The sequence below is a fragment of the Eublepharis macularius genome, chromosome 3 (genome assembly GCF_028583425.1).
Source record: "Eublepharis macularius isolate TG4126 chromosome 3, MPM_Emac_v1.0, whole genome shotgun sequence".
In the NCBI taxonomy this organism is placed as follows: Eukaryota; Metazoa; Chordata; class Lepidosauria; order Squamata; family Eublepharidae; genus Eublepharis; species Eublepharis macularius.
The window spans coordinates 173,705,065-173,724,270 of NC_072792.1; the positions used below are offsets into that span (position 1 = coordinate 173,705,065).

General features: G+C 47.8%; 1 protein-coding gene across 1 annotated transcript; it reads right to left on the reverse strand.

The window, feature by feature from the left end:
* Positions 1-8,349: 8,349 nt before the first annotated feature.
* Positions 8,350-17,164, reverse strand: LOC129326025 (transmembrane protein 126A-like). The gene is made up of 6 exons (XM_054974101.1): positions 17,033-17,164; positions 14,911-15,005; positions 13,977-14,101; positions 12,544-12,737; positions 9,388-9,502; positions 8,350-8,574 (listed from the first exon to the last, which is right to left on the reverse strand). Exons 3-6 carry the CDS (start codon positions 14,081-14,083, stop codon positions 8,370-8,372), a joined length of 621 nt encoding a protein of 206 aa, XP_054830076.1. The 5' UTR covers positions 14,084-14,101; positions 14,911-15,005; positions 17,033-17,164; the 3' UTR covers positions 8,350-8,369.
* Positions 17,165-19,206: the final 2,042 nt, after the last annotated feature.

A 19,206-nucleotide genomic window follows, 5' to 3' on the forward strand; every position in this document is an offset into this window, starting at 1 on the left:
TCTTGTGTGACCTAGTACTTCCTTTGACAGTCTTAAATATTCTGCCAATTAGATTTACCCTAGTAAAACAATAATTTATCCATGAGACTTTTACTAGAGGCCCTATTGTTCAGCTAACTTCAGTCTCTGATTGTTCTCTTAAATGCATATGCAAATAACAAAGATAAAATGTAAGCAGCGGCAGCACAGAAAAGAGTTAGCAAATTTTAATTCTAAGCTGCCTTGAGCAGACCCCTGAAGAGGCACAATAGAAATCTCTTGATCTTCACAATGAAAAACAGTTGTTGGGAAAATTCATCTTATGCCATTGCTGTGCTTGGTGGGAAAGCATGCAGCCTTTACAGAAGCAGCATGACTTGATCAGCCTGCAATGCCTTTTAGAAGGGAGCTTTTCAAGTGCCTTATGGGCCTCTCTTGGTATGCTTAGGACATTGCAATGTTAGAACATTTCTAATAGTGCAGTCCTGTGCAGAGTTACTCCTATTCCAAGGCCACTGATTTCTTAATACTTGAGTAAGACCTACACTTGTACTGTTAGTCACCTTGGCAGGAATGTTTTTAGAATTCATGGTTGCTTAACTGGTGATGCAGTTATAAAAACCCTCCACCTAGGAAGAATAACAAAAAGCCAAAAAAAACAACAACACCCAAACCATCTTTGCCAAGCATTACTGGGAGCTGTACTTCTTGCTGAAAAGTTAATACTGTTGTATACCAATATGTGCTTGATCCAGAAACGTATTTTTACTGGACAAAATTTTTCCTAATATAGAAATAGCTTGTTTTGTCTAGTACTGTGCCAGCAGCAAGTGTGCATCAGTGGCTGGTGGTAGGAACCAGTACACCATAATATTGGTGTGAAATAAGACTTCAGATACATGAACTTGTTTGTTTCTGGTCAAGTTAGGAAGAGAGGATTTTGCTCATTATCTCACTTCTAAAATGTGGTGTAATTTTGTGTATATATTATATTGCAAATTAACTTATCTTTTTTTCCCTTTTTAAACAGCTTAGTAATATCGAGGGGGGCGGGGGATCACTTTTTCTGTATCCTGTAACTCCTTGAAGAGATGGCATCAAAGTAGTGGTGGCCAACCATGTCTCAGATTGGAATCCAACAACATGGCTTCTGTTCTGAATTACCATTAATCTGCTACCATTAGCCAACATTAGAAATCTTTCTATTGATAGATTTTTGACCCATTTTGAAATACAGCATTAAAAAGGTTGAGACAAGTATTTGTAATTAAGAGTTGAACTACATCGAAACTCAGAACAAGAGATCAAGAGACCCAGTATAAGTAAGCCTGTTTGCATCACTGAATGTACTAATCAGTACTAATCATTATATTGCTTAGTCATCTGTAAAGTTTCTGCAGCCCCAAACACTAATTATTACAAGTCCTTTATTAGGAAGCAGCACACACAAGGACTCACACCAAGTAGTAAATATACACAGGAGCACCCTTCATGATTGTATTAGAGCGCTGGAATAAATGTGTACATGGTTTGTGTTTGGATTACTAGCAGTCATTCTATCATTACCCCTAGTGTAAAGCATCTCTAAGAATCCTTTTAGTCCCGTAAAAATCTTTGCCAACCTCAAGCATCTCACCTGTCCCTAGAATACCTTAACTTAAAGATTTCATTTTCTTGTTATACTTGGTTCTATGCTGAGCCACAGACTGCAGACCCTGCTTTAGGTACAATTGTATCTGGTTTTCCGAATTTGACAGAAAAACGTGGCATGGTATTACTGAAACTCTGTTGCTTTTATTTTCCTAAGTTCCTACAAGGGATGTAATTATGCTTATAGATATACTTTTCAGAAACTCACTGTAACCTAATAGAAAAAACACTGGGTACCAACAACTGATAATTATGAATAAAGGCTTAAGAGGAGGAAAGGGAATCTTCAGGTGTATTCCCCTTGATGAGGAAGCTTAAGCAAAGCATTAAGCTTTTTTTCATAAAGCTGTTCAGATACAGCAATTAGATAACTAAGATACAGAGTTTGTTTTAGGGAAGACCTGACTAGGTGATGCACAAAACAGTGTTGCACAGCACCTGCTGAGCCAGAGTTAACAGGTGAAGTTCATTGTAACTTTGTCTGGATTCCAACTATGTATTTTAATTGGCTGGTGCATTCTTTATACTGAGTATGGGTAAAGTGCACATATTCTCACGTGCTTGAGTTAGACTGTCTCTTGGCTATTTATAAAGTTTGTGGATGGATGACAAATGGAGAGGGTTTGAACTGCTGTGTATAGTTAGTTTCCAAAAGGCAGGTTATATTGTGTGTCAGATGAAAACAGGCTTGCCTGGAAACGTGCTACATGAACATGAATCTGCTTTGAAACAGCACTGCAGGGTCCATGGCAGCAAAAGCACGTCCCCAACCCTGCTGCTTTAATGGCGATTGAATCTGAGCCCTGTCCCTTTTCCTGCAGTGGGAGCTAAGCTGGCAGTAAGATTCTCCCTGCCTTCAAAACATGGGCAACGGTTATTCCAATTCTTGCATCAGTCTTCCTCCTAGCTGAGTAGTGGTGTAGGGTTTAACCCTTGTTGTTGTACTGGATCAGGTCACTGCTCCCATGTAGTCCAGTATCCCATTTCACACAGTGACCAGCCAGGCCTTGGAGCGGCAACTAACAGGGCACAGAGGCCAAGGCCTTCCTCTCCTGTGGCCTGTTAGCACTGGTATGAAGGGGTTTACTGCCTCTGGATGTGGAGGTTCCCTTTAGTCATAATTTGTAGTCACTGATGAATTTCTTGGATTACAAAGTGTGTCTGACTCACAAAGGCTTATCCTACTATATAAAAAAGTGTGTTCCAACGACTCACTACCTACACTGGTGCACCATCAGAGGGTGCTCCCGCGGTGGGAAGCCCAGGCGAGGAATCCAGGCCTTCCAGAAAGTGCACTGTGGCGGGAAGCCCAGGCTTGAATGACGAACAGAGCAGGTGGCAATGCCCGCCCCCCTTCACCCGGCTGGGATCAAGAGCAGAGCAGGTGGTAATGCCAACCCCCCCTTCCTTAAACCAACTGGGATCAGGAATGGAGCAGGTGGCAAAGCCTGTTCCCCACCTTCACCTGGCCGGGATCAGGTGTGGAGCAGGAGGCAATGCCTGCCCCTGCCTTCACCTGGCTGGTATCAGGAGTGGAGCAGGTGGCAATGCTGACCCCCTTCACCCAGCTGGGATCAGGAGCGGAGCAGGTGGCAGTGACCGCCCCCTGTTTTCACTCGGCTGGGATCAGGCATAGAACAGGTGGCAAAGCCTGTTCCCCACCTTCACCTGGCCGGGATCAGGTGTGGAGCAGGAGGCAATGCCTGCCCCTGCCTTCACCTGGCTGGTATCAGGAGTGGAGCAGGTGGCAATGCTGACCCCCTTCACCCAGCTGGGATCAGGAGCGGAGCAGGTGGCAGTGACCGCCCCCTGTTTTCACTCGGCTGGGATCAGGCATAGAACAGGTGGCAAAGCCTGTTCCCCACCTTCACCTGGCCGGGATCAGGTGTGGAGCAGGAGGCAATGCCTGCCCCTGCCTTCACCTGGCTGGTATCAGGAGTGGAGCAGGTGGCAATGCTGACCCCCTTCACCCAGCTGGGATCAGGAGCGGAGCAGGTGGCAGTGACCGCCCCCTGTTTTCACTCGGCTGGGATCAGGCATAGAACAGGTGGCAAAGCCTGTTCCCCACCTTCACCTGGCCGGGATCAGGTGTGGAGCAGGAGGCAATGCCTGCCCCTGCCTTCACCTGGCTGGTATCAGGAGTGGAGCAGGTGGCAATGCCTGCCCCTGCCTTCACCCAGCTGGGATCAGGAGCGGAGCAGGTGGCAGTGACCGCCCCCTGTTTTCACTCGGCTGGGATCAGGCATAGAACAGGTGGCAAAGCCTGTTCCCCACCTTCACCTGGCCGGGATCAGGTGTGGAGCAGGAGGCAATGCCTGCCCCTGCCTTCACCTGGCTGGTATCAGGAGTGGAGCAGGTGGCAATGCTGACCCCCTTCACCCAGCTGGGATCAGGAGCGGAGCAGGTGGCAGTGACCGCCCCCTGTTTTCACTCGGCTGGGATCAGGCATAGAACAGGTGGCAAAGCCTGTTCCCCACCTTCACCTGGCCGGGATCAGGTGTGGAGCAGGAGGCAATGCCTGCCCCTGCCTTCACCTGGCTGGTATCAGGAGTGGAGCAGGTGGCAATGCTGACCCCCTTCACCCAGCTGGGATCAGGAGCGGAGCAGGTGGCAGTGACCGCCCCCTGTTTTCACTCGGCTGGGATCAGGCATAGAACAGGTGGCAAAGCCTGTTCCCCACCTTCACCTGGCCGGGATCAGGTGTGGAGCAGGAGGCAATGCCTGCCCCTGCCTTCACCTGGCTGGTATCAGGAGTGGAGCAGGTGGCAATGCTGACCCCCTTCACCCAGCTGGGATCAGGAGCGGAGCAGGTGGCAGTGACCGCCCCCTGTTTTCACTCGGCTGGGATCAGGCATAGAACAGGTGGCAAAGCCTGTTCCCCACCTTCACCTGGCCGGGATCAGGTGTGGAGCAGGAGGCAATGCCTGCCCCTGCCTTCACCTGGCTGGTATCAGGAGTGGAGCAGGTGGCAATGCTGACCCCCTTCACCCAGCTGGGATCAGGAGCGGAGCAGGTGGCAGTGACCGCCCCCTGTTTTCACTCGGCTGGGATCAGGCATAGAACAGGTGGCAAAGCCTGTTCCCCACCTTCACCTGGCCGGGATCAGGTGTGGAGCAGGAGGCAATGCCTGCCCCTGCCTTCACCTGGCTGGTATCAGGAGTGGAGCAGGTGGCAATGCTGACCCCCTTCACCCAGCTGGGATCAGGAGCGGAGCAGGTGGCAGTGACCGCCCCCTGTTTTCACTCGGCTGGGATCAGGCATAGAACAGGTGGCAAAGCCTGTTCCCCACCTTCACCTGGCCGGGATCAGGTGTGGAGCAGGAGGCAATGCCTGCCCCTGCCTTCACCTGGCTGGTATCAGGAGTGGAGCAGGTGGCAATGCTGACCCCCTTCACCCAGCTGGGATCAGGAGCGGAGCAGGTGGCAGTGACCGCCCCCTGTTTTCACTCGGCTGGGATCAGGCATAGAACAGGTGGCAAAGCCTGTTCCCCACCTTCACCTGGCCGGGATCAGGTGTGGAGCAGGAGGCAATGCCTGCCCCTGCCTTCACCTGGCTGGTATCAGGAGTGGAGCAGGTGGCAATGCTGACCCCCTTCACCCAGCTGGGATCAGGAGCGGAGCAGGTGGCAGTGACCGCCCCCTGTTTTCACTCGGCTGGGATCAGGCATAGAACAGGTGGCAAAGCCTGTTCCCCACCTTCACCTGGCCGGGATCAGGTGTGGAGCAGGAGGCAATGCCTGCCCCTGCCTTCACCTGGCTGGTATCAGGAGTGGAGCAGGTGGCAATGCTGACCCCCTTCACCCAGCTGGGATCAGGAGCGGAGCAGGTGGCAGTGACCGCCCCCTGTTTTCACTCGGCTGGGATCAGGCATAGAACAGGTGGCAAAGCCTGTTCCCCACCTTCACCTGGCCGGGATCAGGTGTGGAGCAGGAGGCAATGCCTGCCCCTGCCTTCACCTGGCTGGTATCAGGAGTGGAGTAGGTGGCAATGCTGACCCCCTTCACCCAGCTGGGATCAGGAGCGGAGCAGGTGGCAGTGACCGCCCCCTGTTTTCACTCGGCTGGGATCAGGCATAGAACAGGTGGCAAAGCCTGTTCCCCACCTTCACCTGGCCGGGATCAGGTGTGGAGCAGGAGGCAATGCCTGCCCCTGCCTTCACCTGGCTGGTATCAGGAGTGGAGCAGGTGGCAATGCTGACCCCCTTCACCCAGCTGGGATCAGGAGCGGAGCAGGTGGCAGTGACCGCCCCCTGTTTTCACTCGGCTGGGATCAGGCATAGAACAGGTGGCAAAGCCTGTTCCCCACCTTCACCTGGCCGGGATCAGGTGTGGAGCAGGAGGCAATGCCTGCCCCTGCCTTCACCTGGCTGGTATCAGGAGTGGAGCAGGTGGCAATGCTGACCCCCTTCACCCAGCTGGGATCAGGAGCGGAGCAGGTGGCAGTGACCGCCCCCTGTTTTCACTCGGCTGGGATCAGGCATAGAACAGGTGGCAAAGCCTGTTCCCCACCTTCACCTGGCCGGGATCAGGTGTGGAGCAGGAGGCGATGCCCGCTTCCCTTCACCTGGCTGGGATCAGTCACAGAGGAGAAGGTAATGCCTGCTTGCCCGCCCTCCCCTTTCTAAAGTCCGTTGTATTTTTTCCCACAATGGGCCTTTTTGCATAGAAGTAAATGTGTTAGTCTTTGGGGTTTCACAAGGTTTCGTTAATGTAACCTGAGCAGGGTAAAGTTTTTGCTTTTTAAATAAAATAAAATTGTTTTTGTCCTCCACTTTTAGAAATTGATCTTAGTGCCCATCTAGTGGGAATTCCAATAAACATTTATCCTGTCCCTCTTTTCTTAATCTTGGCAGTTGTAAGCAGCGTGAACGTAACGTTTATTTTCTAGTTTTGCTGGCTTGCCTTAACTGAACGCGTGACGTTTGCAGACCGTCTAGAACCCAAGCTGTTTTCAGTCCGATTCCAGAATTTTTTCTTGGAAACTTTAATTAGAACAGTAATAGCTTTCAAGAGTTGGTGAAAGAGCTTATACACACTTTCCCCTATAATGGACAGCCTCAAAGGAGCAGCTGCTACGTTTTAACTATCCAGCTATTTAAGCAGCAAGATGAGTAGCTGTGCTAAGACTGTAGTAGTAGAAAAGAGCAAGAGTCCAGTAGAACCTATGAGACTAACAACAGTTGTGGTAGGATATGAGCTTTCTTGAGCCATACCTGAAGAAGCGAGTTGTGACTCATGAAAGCTCATACCCTCCCACAAATTTTGTTAGTCTTATAGGTGCTACTGGACTCTTGCTCTTTCCTACTGTTTAAGCAGCAGCGAGCCCAGTAAGTCTGCCAGAACTCTGTACTTTCAAAACATGGAATCTGCTGTGTGCAGAGGTTCCTTGGCAAATGAATTGGTGAATTTCCAAATGACAAAACGATGTGGAACCATCAGTGGTAAGGGCTGTGTATTTGCAAAACTAGGACTTGAACACTGACTGACCGTTAAACATTAGTAGCCATTTACTTGTTTGCAACACCTGCTTAATTGTTTCAGGCAAGTGTAGTTTTTTATATTGACTAGCCTAAGCCTGGAATTGTTTTTTCCTATATTCCTCCTCTTCCCCACCATTATTGCGTGTGATAAAGAATTGACATGAGATCCCTATGGAGAAGCAGCTGTGTGGAGGGAGGGGGGCATAAGGGGGCAAAGACATTTCTCAGAAAAGAGTTTTATAGAGTTCCTTCTCAACTGCCTGAAGAATTTTACTTGCCAGTTCCTGCTACATACAGATGGAACTGAGCCAAAGAATAAGCCAAACAAGGAACTGGAGCTTAGTCGAGATTTGAAATCCAGTCATAGATGCAGCACTGTGGTGGTGGTGGTGGTTCTCAAACTTAGCAACTCGAAATCCTCAATTTTGATTTTAAAATATTTCCAAGTCTATGGATATTTGTTTACAGTTTTGAAAAAATTGTGTTCATGTAATACACCAGTGTGTATATGTCAGTCAAGAGGGGGCGTAGCATCTTGTGTGGCTAAAGCGCACCTGTTATTTCTCAATTGTTTCTTAACAACCACTACCCCATGTCTAAAACCAAGTCTATTCAGTTTTAACCTTTTGATGGGTGGAGTGGATCACTTTACCTGCACAGTAAAACAGTAAGAATATGCTCTGCCTGAGTCTAATGGATTGGGAAAGATCAACATCTAATCATAGTATTTTTTTTAAACAGCATTTCAGAGATCAAGGATTTATTTATCATCTAAAAGGTCAATTTGCCCTTACAGTGTGACCTGCCAGTTCCTATGCAGATTACTCTCTTAATTTTCCCTTCCAAGGTCTCTATTGACAAAGCCTTTTTCACTTCCCATTGAAGCCAGCGAATCGCTGGAACAGTATGGAGAACAACGCTGCCTAACCGGAAATAGATTTAAACCTATATTAGAACAGTCGGTTTTGTCTGCTTTGCATTCCATTGTGCTGGATACAGCTCGGGGCAGGGCAGGATTGCAAAATTACATTTATTGGCAAAGCAGGAATTGAGCATGCAGTGATACCCTTTTGGGGAAAATGTTTTCTCTTTGTAGAGGCCCGGGAGTAACTTTGTGGATCCCGGCGAGAAATGTGGCATTTACAGGGGCTGTTATTGCCAGGTTAGCACAGCGAAGACAAAAATTTTTTTAAAGTTTACATGCAGACTATATTCACGATGGGGGAAAAGATCAAGGACATAGCAGGTGAAAAAATTCTAGTTTAATCACCAATTTCTTCAGGGTTTCTTCCAGGTTCAGGCAACTGAAGCATTTTAATATACATCTCATAATGCTTTGAGCTCAAGTAGGTGCCCACAGCGATTTGCATGATTGCAGCAAATCTCAGTCGCTTGTAAACTGGTTTGCAAACTCTCATCCAATACCGCAACATGTTCTCCTTACTTGGCAGAGGAGCTGTGGAATATCTAGAAAAACAGAACATTTTACTTCATCAAGGGTTGAATCAAACGTTCTAGTAACCGCCCCCCCCCCCCCCAATGGCAACTATGGAAAACCTGTTGCACAAGAAGCAATTGGTTTTACTTAAAAAAATAAGATGACAAACTGATACCAAATACCTGCTCCAAAGGGAGTTACCACTACATGAAGACACATATTGAAGGTTAATATACCCCAAATGGATGCCCTTAAACCCAGTAAGCAATCTCAAAAGTTACAGAAAGGAAGCAAGAGGTTGCTAGGGATAATGCAGTGAGGAATATATTAATGCAAATATAGGAACAATGAAGGGAATAATCTCAACAGCGCCAGGGAGTGGGAAAAATAATACACAAGCAGAGACATCACAGAAGAGGAATTCTACAGCAGACAGATGTTCCAAAGACTACTGATTATACTCAGAATCCAGTGAGAGAACTTGACTAGTGTCACACAAGAATCGCAGAGGTGAGCCAACACGATAGCATCAGTTTCACACACGTGACTCTTAGTTGATCACCACTCGGAGCAGGATCCATTTATTTGCACCTTCTCTCAAGTATCGTTCCACACTACCATCCCTCCATCAAAGATCAACAGTAAATCCTTGCAAGATTATCTTAGAAAATCTGATGGGGGACCGTTCTTGAAATTGTTAAATTGTCCCCACAACGTAGGATATTACTGCAGTTTAGCTATTTGCTTGGTCATCAAGGGCAGCAGAACCTCTAACTACTACAACGCTCCTGATGGTGGGCAATATGTTTACAAAGCTGGTTTAAATATAGAAAAAAATATACCTTGACGCAAGACTTGCATTGAGTGGTATAGCTATAAGTGCAGGATATAGACAACCCATAATGCCTCCAATTAATCCACCTCTGACGACAGCACAAGTTGCACAATTTAGTTTGCCTGGAGGGGGACAAAACTGGATGATAGTATTAATATATCTTTTAAAAAATTCATCAGATATGTATAGCATCGTGTGTCAGCCTCACAAAACAGCTTCGGAGCTAGGGCTGAGAGGAGTGCCTTCCTCTACTGAGGTCATGGTTATAGTGAGATTTGAACCAATAGATTTGCAGCCCAATCACGTAACCAGTATTCTATAGCAGCTCATTATTTCACGGCTGGATCACAGTATTGTAGAAATCTGTATTTGCTGGAGTAAGATGTTGCCAATACAGTGGGAAGGTCAAAATGTCTGAAAAAAATTGCTACTGCCCATTTTCCAGTGCTTTCTTCATTTGTTCCAGTGCAGTAAATGACTGTCCTGGAAATTAAAACTACAGAATTGGATGCATACGTCATGCTTTGCCCTTTGGAGCTAGGGAGCACCACACACCCTTCCCACCAGTGTATGGCAGTGTCGTTAGGGGATAAGCTAAGTAATCTCTTAGCCTGCTCTGCAGCTGGGGTGTGGGCATCGCCGCTGTCTATAAAGCATAGATCTATCCTAGAACCCTGATTGGACAACGGGAAGTGTGGCACTGAGAAGTCATATATGCCCCTTGTTCTTTAGGGTAACGGACAGAATATGAGTTGGATTTTGTCACTTTTACCAACGAGCACGAGAGAGACAGGAGGTGCCCTTTTGAATCCCCCCACCCAAAGAATCATGGGATTAGTATAGACATAAGCCAGGGAGCACAGGGCAAACGCAAGGAGGTAAATCTGGTGAGATCACCATTCTTCCTTGCCCCAGCAGACAATCTAACCATGTATGAAACATGAGGCTTCCAACTTCAAATACGAAAGAAAAACCCTGCACCCCTCATATTTAGCAGACTCCGGCCTGGATTTTATATCTGCTTAAATAATTTGTAGTGCTAATTTAAAAATAAGCAGTTAGAATAAAGTCATTTTCCGATGCTAGTCTGGGTTATGAAGTGATTGGAAATGAAGCCACTGTACAATTTGTAATTATTCTTTTATTCTGGATAAATCCTACTATATAAAAGGCTAAGCGTATTCAAGACAACTCACTTCCTACTCTGGTGCACCACCAGAGGGCACTGCTGTAGAGGGATGTCCAGATGAGGCAGCCAGACCTCCAGAGAGCGTGCCATGGTGGAAAGCACAGGCTGGGATCAGGTGTGAAGCAGGCGGCAATACCCATCCCCTGCCTTCACCTAGCAGGCATCAGGAGTGGAGCAGGTGGCAAAGCCCGCCCCCTGCCTTCATCCATCTGGTATCAGGAGCGGAGCAGGTGGCAATGCTCATCCCCTGCCTTCATCTGGTATCAGGAGCGGAGCAGGTGGCAATGCTCATCCCCTGCCTTCACCCAGCTAAGAACAGAAGCGGAGCAGGTGACAATGCCTGCTTCTAGTCTTCACCCAGCTGGGATCAAGAGCAGAGGGGGGCAATGCCATCTCCCTCTCCTTCATCCAGCTGAGATCAGGAGCAGATCAGGTAGCAAAGCTCATCCTCCACCTTCACCAAGTTGGGATCAGGTGTGGAACAGGTGGTAATGCCTGCCCCCCATTTACCCAGCTGGGATCAGGCACGGAGCAGGGGGCAATACCCGCCCTCTGCCATCACCCAGCTGAGATCAGGAGCTTAGTACATGGCAATGCTCATCTCCTCCCAGCTCAGATCAGGAGCAAAGCAGGTAGCAACGCCCGCTTTCCCCTTCATTCGGCTGAGATCAGGAGTGCAGCAGGTGGCAATGCCCGCCCCCCCTTCAGCCAGCTGGGATCAGGAGCAGAGCAGGTGGAAGTGTCCGTTCCCCCCTTCACCCAGCTGGGATCAAGAGTGGAGCAGGTGGTAATGCCTGCACCCCCTTCATCCGGACAGGATCAGGAGTGGAGCATGAGTTAATTCCTACTCCCCTTCACCTGGCCTGGATCAGGCACAGAGCAGGCAGCAATGCCCGTCCTTCACCCAGCTGGGATCAGGCACAGAGCAGGCGGCAATGCCCGCACCTTTACCCGGCCAGGATCAGGTGCGGAGCAGGTGGCAATGCCCGCCTCCCCAACTTCACCCAGCAGGGATCAGGGGCAGAGCAGGTGGCAATTCCTACCGCTTCACCTGGCTGGGATCAGGCACGGAGCAGGAGACAATGCCCGCCTCCATTCAACCTGCTGGAATCCAGTGCAGAGTAGGCAGCAATGCATGCCCCCACTTCACCCAGCTGGGATCAGGCATGGAGCAGGCAGCAATGCCCACCCCTTCACCTGGCCAGGATCAGGAGTGGAGCAGGTGACAATGCGCACCCCCCCCCTTCATTCAGCCAAGATCAGGCACAGAGCAGGTGGCAATACCCACCCCTTCACCTGGCTGGGATCAAGCATGGAGCAGGTGGCAGTGCCCACCCCCGCTTCAGTCGGCCAGGATCAGGCACAGAGGGCATGGCCATGCCCACCCCTCCCCTCCCTCTGCCTTCATCCAGCTGTTATCAGTGATGGAGAAGGAGGGAATGCCCACCTGCACGCCTCCCCTTTCTAGAGCCCATTGTATTTTTCCCACAATGGGCTTTGTTGCTAGTTACAGTATAATCCCAGTAATGCATTGAAGGGTCACTTTGCTTATCTTGTATGGCCTTTGTGTAGCTGGGTCAGACTTTTGTGTTTCATTGCCGCTGACTCCCATTTATATAATTATTTTCTCTGCAGAATATAATCAGAATACATCTACCAACCTTAGACCCACTTCATGCATCTAATCAAAGAGATTCTAGTTTACGCCATAATAATGCTGCCAGTCTTTGAAGGGCCAACAAGCTTCATTATTCTGGAACTCTCCAGAATAATGGGGAGGGGGGGGGCGTCCTTTAGCCTGTCTATTTCTCGTCAGGTTGCTCTAATGCCAGTAGAACTGAAGGGTGGGTTCAAGTGTGGGTGTAGCCACCGAACAGTGTCTCTTGCAAATTCCCTGCCGTTTGTGCAATGCAAGATAGTTACCATGGAGACATATCAACTGTTAAGGCTTAGCATGAGCATGGAGTGCCATACCTTCCATTAAAGGCTGGGAAATGGAAGCTTCGTAAACAGCCGCAGTAGAGAGGAATGGCAAGACTGCCATGGGCAGAGCAGATGCAACTCTAGCTTGGGTTATATTCAGTGCACGCCCAATTAAGGTATTTGCGATTAAGCCGCACACGCCTGCATTCGCTGCAAGGATGAGGATTCCACTGTAAAATGAATTCCTGTTGAAGAAACGAGAGAAAAAAGACTTCTTAGAACCACTACTTGCAACTATTAACTTTGCTTTCCTACGAATATGGTATATTGCTTAGGACTCTGCCTGTCATTTGTAATAGAAATAGATCTAATGCTAGAGCCATAGGAATGTGGTGTTCTTGAGAGCTCCTTAAATGTCGCCAATGCTATCCAATGCTTGTAGCAGTAAAGTAGAATAACCAGAATCATAATGTAAGAGGACCTTTGCTGGATTAGACCAGCCAGTGGTCTATCTTGCCTAGTGTACCATTTCACACAGTGACAAGCCAGTTGTTCTGGAGGGCCGGCAATCATAAAATAGTAACTTTGTTAATGAGTAAAATTCTTAAGTATGTCTTAAGACTGGGACTGTCATCCCACATGTTTACTGGGCAGATAAGTGGTATGGAAATCAATAAAACTGCCTCCCAAGGATTTCAGCTTAAGGTTGCCTGACTGATCCCTAGAGACAGTATCTGTCTTTTTGAAAAGCCCAAAGGCATCAAGAGAAATACAAGCCATGCTTCAGGCAGGCTAGGGAGTGCCAGAACCAGAGCTCGATGCTTCCTAAGAGACAGGCATAATCTCTGGTTGGAGATCTGGCACGCCTTTACAAAGCTAGAAAATTGTGTGAAAACTTGCTAATCCGTGAAGAAAAAAAAAGTTGTGTTTTAAATTGCATACATCCTTATGAATGCATAGGCTACACATGTCTCCTTCAGTCATTTTGGCCAATAACACTACGTAGGTTCTGGCTGGTGAAAGCCTATGTACCTCCACAAATTTGTTAATCTTTAGGAGTCTCATGGCCTCTTAACAACCTAGCTACAGCTAAATATAATTTACTTGTCATAAAGAGAACACTGAAAAAATGCTAGTTATGAGATGATCTACACAGAATGGCTATATTCATGCCAGAGACAGCCAAGTAAGTCCTCTAGCAGATGAAGGAAACTGCAGTTTTGCACAGCATGGACTATTCTTCATCACTAAAGGGCATCCTGTGCCTATAATCAGCGCACACACACCCCAATCCATCTTTATCCAGTCAACCAGGTCAAGAACCATTGCATGTTTACAAATGGGAAGGAGGGGAGAAAGTAGAGACCTTTCACCAAGTTCAATACTTTCTAATACTTTCAATTCTGCTAAACATATGTATCTGGTATACCTGTAAATGGTCTGCCAACAGGAACAAGCTCAGAAGTGAAAGGGCCATGACTTACCGATCAGCTGGTGGAAGCTGCGCAAACCTCTCTTTCAAAATTTCAGCCCGGTCTCTTGCAATGTTACTCCCTCTTTCCAAGGTAGGATCGAGACTGTCTCCTGCCATTTTAGCTTACTGAGCAGGCTGGGACGGATAAAAACAAATTCAACATACATCATAACATCCTTCACAAGAATACAGGCAACCAAAATGGGAATGCGCTTAATGTCTTCAGCCGTGTTTTATGAAGCTGTTATCAAAAGGAGGCTGCCTGGTACCTATGCAACCGATTTCATCCAGATTTTCAGTCAAAGGTCGCCTCCTAGATCAGCCAGCTGCTGTGTCAGCTCCTAAGAGATGTTACATTATGTTGTGACCAAACTCCCAAGCAAAACTGCATAGCGCTGACAGAATGGCACAAGAGACAGTTTTACTGCTGACGTTGAAGGGGTCTAGCTTTGTAATTTTACAGGGGGGTCCTGGAGACCACAATTTGAATTTCCACTCTGCCATGGAAGCTCGCCAGGTGAGCTTGAGCTAGTCACACACACAGTGTTACAACAACCCTCCCTCACAGGGAAAACACATTTCAGTTGCTCTGATTTTTTTAGAGAAAGAAAATATATAAGCCCAAGTTCTCACTTGTTTCAACTGAGCTCTATGGGCAGGTCTGGCCTCAACGTTTCCCCCAAGTGCAATGCTTAACTTTTTCTCAAGAGGTCAACTAAAGCCAAGGTGTACAGTTTGGGGATACACTAGACTCAAGACACTTAAGTGTCTGAAGTTTTACACCATGGAACAGCACCCCAAATTACAGCCATTAAAACCCACTCTCCAGCAATATAAGCCTTTTAAAGGCTCTTTCCACAATTGCTTTCATGGGTGGTAAAAGCATAATTAGGGCTAGGACTGCTGCAAACTTCACCACAAATACCTTTGACCGTAGAACTTACCGTGGTCAGATATAAGGCAAGCACTCAGTTTCTTCAGTTCATGCCGAGCAGCTGTGAATGCTTGCCAAAGGGGTCTGCGTGGGCTTTACCCAAAACTGCAAATTTAAAATTGATCATCAGACATTAGCATCATTAAGGACTACTTAGACAAACACTAAAAGGTAAAATTTTATTGAAACAGCATTTAGTGATGATTAATATATAACAACAGCAGTGTGCTTATAAACTGCCCTTCTGGACATCTTAGTGCTCCACTTGGAGTGGTGAACAAACTCAATATCATTATTATCCCCACAATACAGCTGAGCAGCTGGGACTGAGAGGAAGGGCAGTTATGGGATTCGAACCAGTAGATTGCTGATTCATAGCCCAGCCACTTAACCGCTATGGTCTCTATTATATTAATGTGTGATATTAATATAATTGCCTGCAAAGTTATGCAGCAAAGACATGGGTAATAGAACTCAATTGGACTGTGTGAGAACGCTTGTGTGCAAAAAGCCAATTGCATTGTATTGTTAGCAAGGGATATAGCAAAAACAACCGGGTCAACATCCATGAAAATACTGACAAACTATCAAACCCACTGATGAAAAACTAGATCTCTGTTTGCAAATGCTGAACAGGACGTTAGCCAACCAGCAGGTGATCAAGCATCCCTAACTAGGGGCAACATGATATTAAACCTGACACACAAGATACCAGTACCTGAGCCAGTTTTGTTCTCATAAATCACGTCACAAATGAGAATCCATCAAATTTATCCTATATAATTTAATGGGAGTAACTGAGAACTAAGCCAGTCCCTATATTATACAGGCACTCCACAAATATCTTTCTCATCATAATAACTGACATTTGGAGAGATTACCAGCACCTTCAATTGTAATCATGGGAGGTCATGCATGTTTTGAAAGGTCAGGCAGTTCCTATTTTAAAAACCATTTTCTGCTAGACTGACCTCCCTCCACTATCCCACAAGACCAGAACTGTAAGAAACATAACCGATTGGATCAAACACTATTGTTTTACAGTGACTCTTATTTTCAAAATCAAAAAGAGTCCAGTAGCACCTTTAAGACTAACCAATTTTATTGTAGCATAAGCTTTCGAGAATCAAGTTCTCTTCGTCAGATGCCTGATACAGAGACTGGTCAAATACAGAAGAGGAGGAGAGAGAAGAGGCAATTAGGGGGAGGAAGGGGGAGGGTGCAATCAAAACATTCCTTTGCTAGTATATGTAAACATCTCCTTTTAGTGTGTGTATCAGTTGGCTTCAAAGGAGTTTGCCCTGTTAGTTTGTAGCAGCCAAACAACTAGACCATCCAATTCCAATGCAGTATGAGCCTTCGATAACCACAGCTCTCCCTGCCAGATGCATCTGACAAAGAGATCTGTGGTTCCCGAAACCTGGCAGAATGCAAAATATATTAACAACAAAAAACATCCTCTACACATTCTTAGTTTTTCAGTTTACTTTGCTTAATCACGAACTTAAAGCTATTTTATATTGAAGAAAAATATTACTATATTACTGGGGGAGGGGAGATGGAGAAAGGTTAAATAACAAGTCTTCAATCATACAAAAACAAGCCCAATTGAAAAAATAAAATAAACGGATTCTATTTCTAAAGATGCAGAGGAGTTAGCCGTGTTAGTCTGTGGTAGCAAAATCAAAAAGAGTCCAGTAGCACCTTTAAGACTAACCAATTTTATTGTAGCATAAGCTTTCGAGAATCAAGTTCTCTTTGTCAGATGCCTGATACAGAGCATCTGACGAAGAGAACTTGATTCTCGAAAGCTTATGCTACAATAAAATTGGTTAGTCTTAAAGGTGCTACTGGACTCTTTTTGATATTTCTAAAGAAGTATGCTCAGGGATGCGCCCCGGTTCTCGTTAGGGAGGCATATTCTGCACCACCCATTCTGTTTACGCTGAAACCGGCCGCATCAAATTGTTTGAGGGCTTCCCCCCGCCCCCAAACCACAACCCTGTCCCGCTGCAGATCCCCCAGCAGACAGGCAGAAATGACCTTGAGCTCGCCCAAGCCGTCCTCCTCAACTGCCGCTTCCTCCCTCCTCTCCCCAAACGGATCTCAGTTAATTCTTTTAAAAAACCCACCGAGAAGTTTCTCCTCCGCCTTGTCCCGATGAGCAGCCGCAGAAGGGACAGCAGCCGTTTCACAGCGCGGAAGCCCCTCGCAGCGCCGCGCACGCCCTTCCCGTGGGGGCCGCCATCTTGTCCAGCCATATGACCCCCGCGCCTCTTCTCCAGAAGCCGGCTGGGATTGGCCACTTCCTCGCCGCCTCAGCACCCCGGTTCCTGATTGGCTGCGGCGCGGTAGGCGCCGGCCCGTCAGTCAATCAATCACTCCGGGGTGGGTCTGGGCCGCGTTGCTAAGGGAGGCGGCGACGGCCCTGCCATGGAGACCGTCCCGAGGCGCTCGCAGGCCGCTGCTCAGTGACTGGCGGGGACGGCTGGAGCCCCCTCAGCGGAGCCCTCGATGGGGGCGCAGCAGCCCGCGGGGTAATCTCCGGGACGCAGGGAGGGCGGGAAGGGCGGGGGGAACCGACCGACCCTTGAGCCCGGCTTCGCCCCCATCCCTTGTGCCCGAAGCGCCTTTCCACACGTGTACTCTCCGGGTTTCCTTGCGCCCAGGCCCTGGTGCCGCCAGAGACCGTTTCAGGAAAGGGTTGCCAACCTCCAGGTGGGGCCTGGAGATCTCCCGGAATGACAGTTGATCTCCAGATCACACACATCAACGTCCCTGAAGAAAATGGCTGCCTTGGAGGGTGCGGTCAAGGGCATAGCCTGCTAGGTAGGGTTGCCAACTCCGGTCGGGAAATTCCGGGAGAATTAGGAGGTGGAGCCTGGGAAGAACCTCAGTAGGGTGTAATGCCATCCTCCAAAGCAGCCATTTTCTCCAGGAGAACTGACCTCTGTGGCTTGGAGATCAGTTGGCATTCCAGAAGAACTGCCACCACCTGGAGTTTAGCAACCTACCTCAAGGGCTGCCATTGGTGGGGGATAGACGGAGCCCCCTCGAAGCCCCATCCCCCAGTGCTGGTCTTGCCTTTTCTTCCCTCAGCTTTCATGCCTATTTGTTAGCATCGTCTGCCTCACCTTTCTGCATTGTCTCTTATTTATTTGTCTTTATTATATCATCTAATTATTTGCATCTCATCTATGTAACTGTATCTTGTTTTCTGTTTGCACCCACTGCCTTGTCTTTTATCTGTTTGCATTCTCTCATTTTCAATGGACCTCTCATCCAGGAAATACTGGGTGGCGTTCATTGTCCTCCCCTTTCCTCATTTTATTTTCATGACAGCCCTGTGAGGTAGGTCACACAGGGAAACTGATAGGCCAAGATAGTTTCAGGTAGGCAGTTGTATTGGTCTGCAGCAGAATAGCAGTGTCAGAGTCCAGTGGCACTTTTGACACCAACAAGATTTTCAAGTTTTTGAGAGTCAAAGCTCCCTTTTTCAGATATCTTTTGAGAGAGCTTTTACTCTCAAAAACGTATACCCTGAAAATCTTGCTGACCTCTAAAGTGCCACTGGACTTAGTTCAAACCTGCTTCTCTCCAAGTCCAGCGCTCACAACCCCTATACCTCCTTGTTTCGCTGAGCCAGATTTGCTGTATTTTTGGTCCTGCCTCCACACCCCTTTTTTCTGCCCTTCCTCCTCCTCCCTAATTTCCCCCTCCCGAGGCTCAGCCCTTCATCCTAGACCTGGCACTTGCTTTCTGGCAGCCTCCTTGGTGCCCCCTTTGTTCACCCACCAATGCTCACTGCAGTGCTGATCTTTCACCAGCCCCAGTCCCCTTTCTGCCCACCTAACCCCCATCTCTCTGTCAGCCTCTTGTCCATGATCTACCATAGTGTGTCTCTTTTCCGTCAAAGCAGAGAAGAAAAAACGCGAGTGTAGTGGGAACCGTTTTTAAAATTCCACTTAAAGATCCCTACATGTTTTGCATGCTGCTTTCTCAGGGGATCTAAAATAACAACAACAACAACATTCAATTTATATACTGCCCTTCAGGATGACTTAACACCCACTCAGAGCAGTTTACAAAATATGTCATTATTATTATCCCCACAACAAAACACCCTGTGAGGTGGGTGGGGCTCAGAGAGCTCCTAGAAGCTGTGACTGACCCAAAGTCACAGCTTCAGGTGGAGGAGTGGGGAACCAAACCTGCTTCTCCAGATTGCAAACTGAGCATAGAAAGTATTTCCCAGGCACTGCATAATGTTCCGGATGGCCTGGGCACTGCTCTTCCCTCCCGCGCC

Excerpts from the sequence above, each read along its gene's own strand:
- LOC129326025 (XM_054974101.1), bottom strand. The coding sequence starts at position 14,083 with ATGGCAGGAGACAGTCTCGATCCTACCTTGGAAAGAGGGAGTAACATT. Across the intron at positions 12,738-13,976 it reads CAGCTTCCACCAGCTGATCG|GAATTCATTTTACAGTGGAA; the intron begins GTAAGTCATGGC and ends TTTCTTCAACAG. Across the intron at positions 9,503-12,543 it reads TTCCCAGCCTTTAATGGAAG|GCAAACTAAATTGTGCAACT; the intron begins GTATGGCACTCC and ends GTCCCCCTCCAG.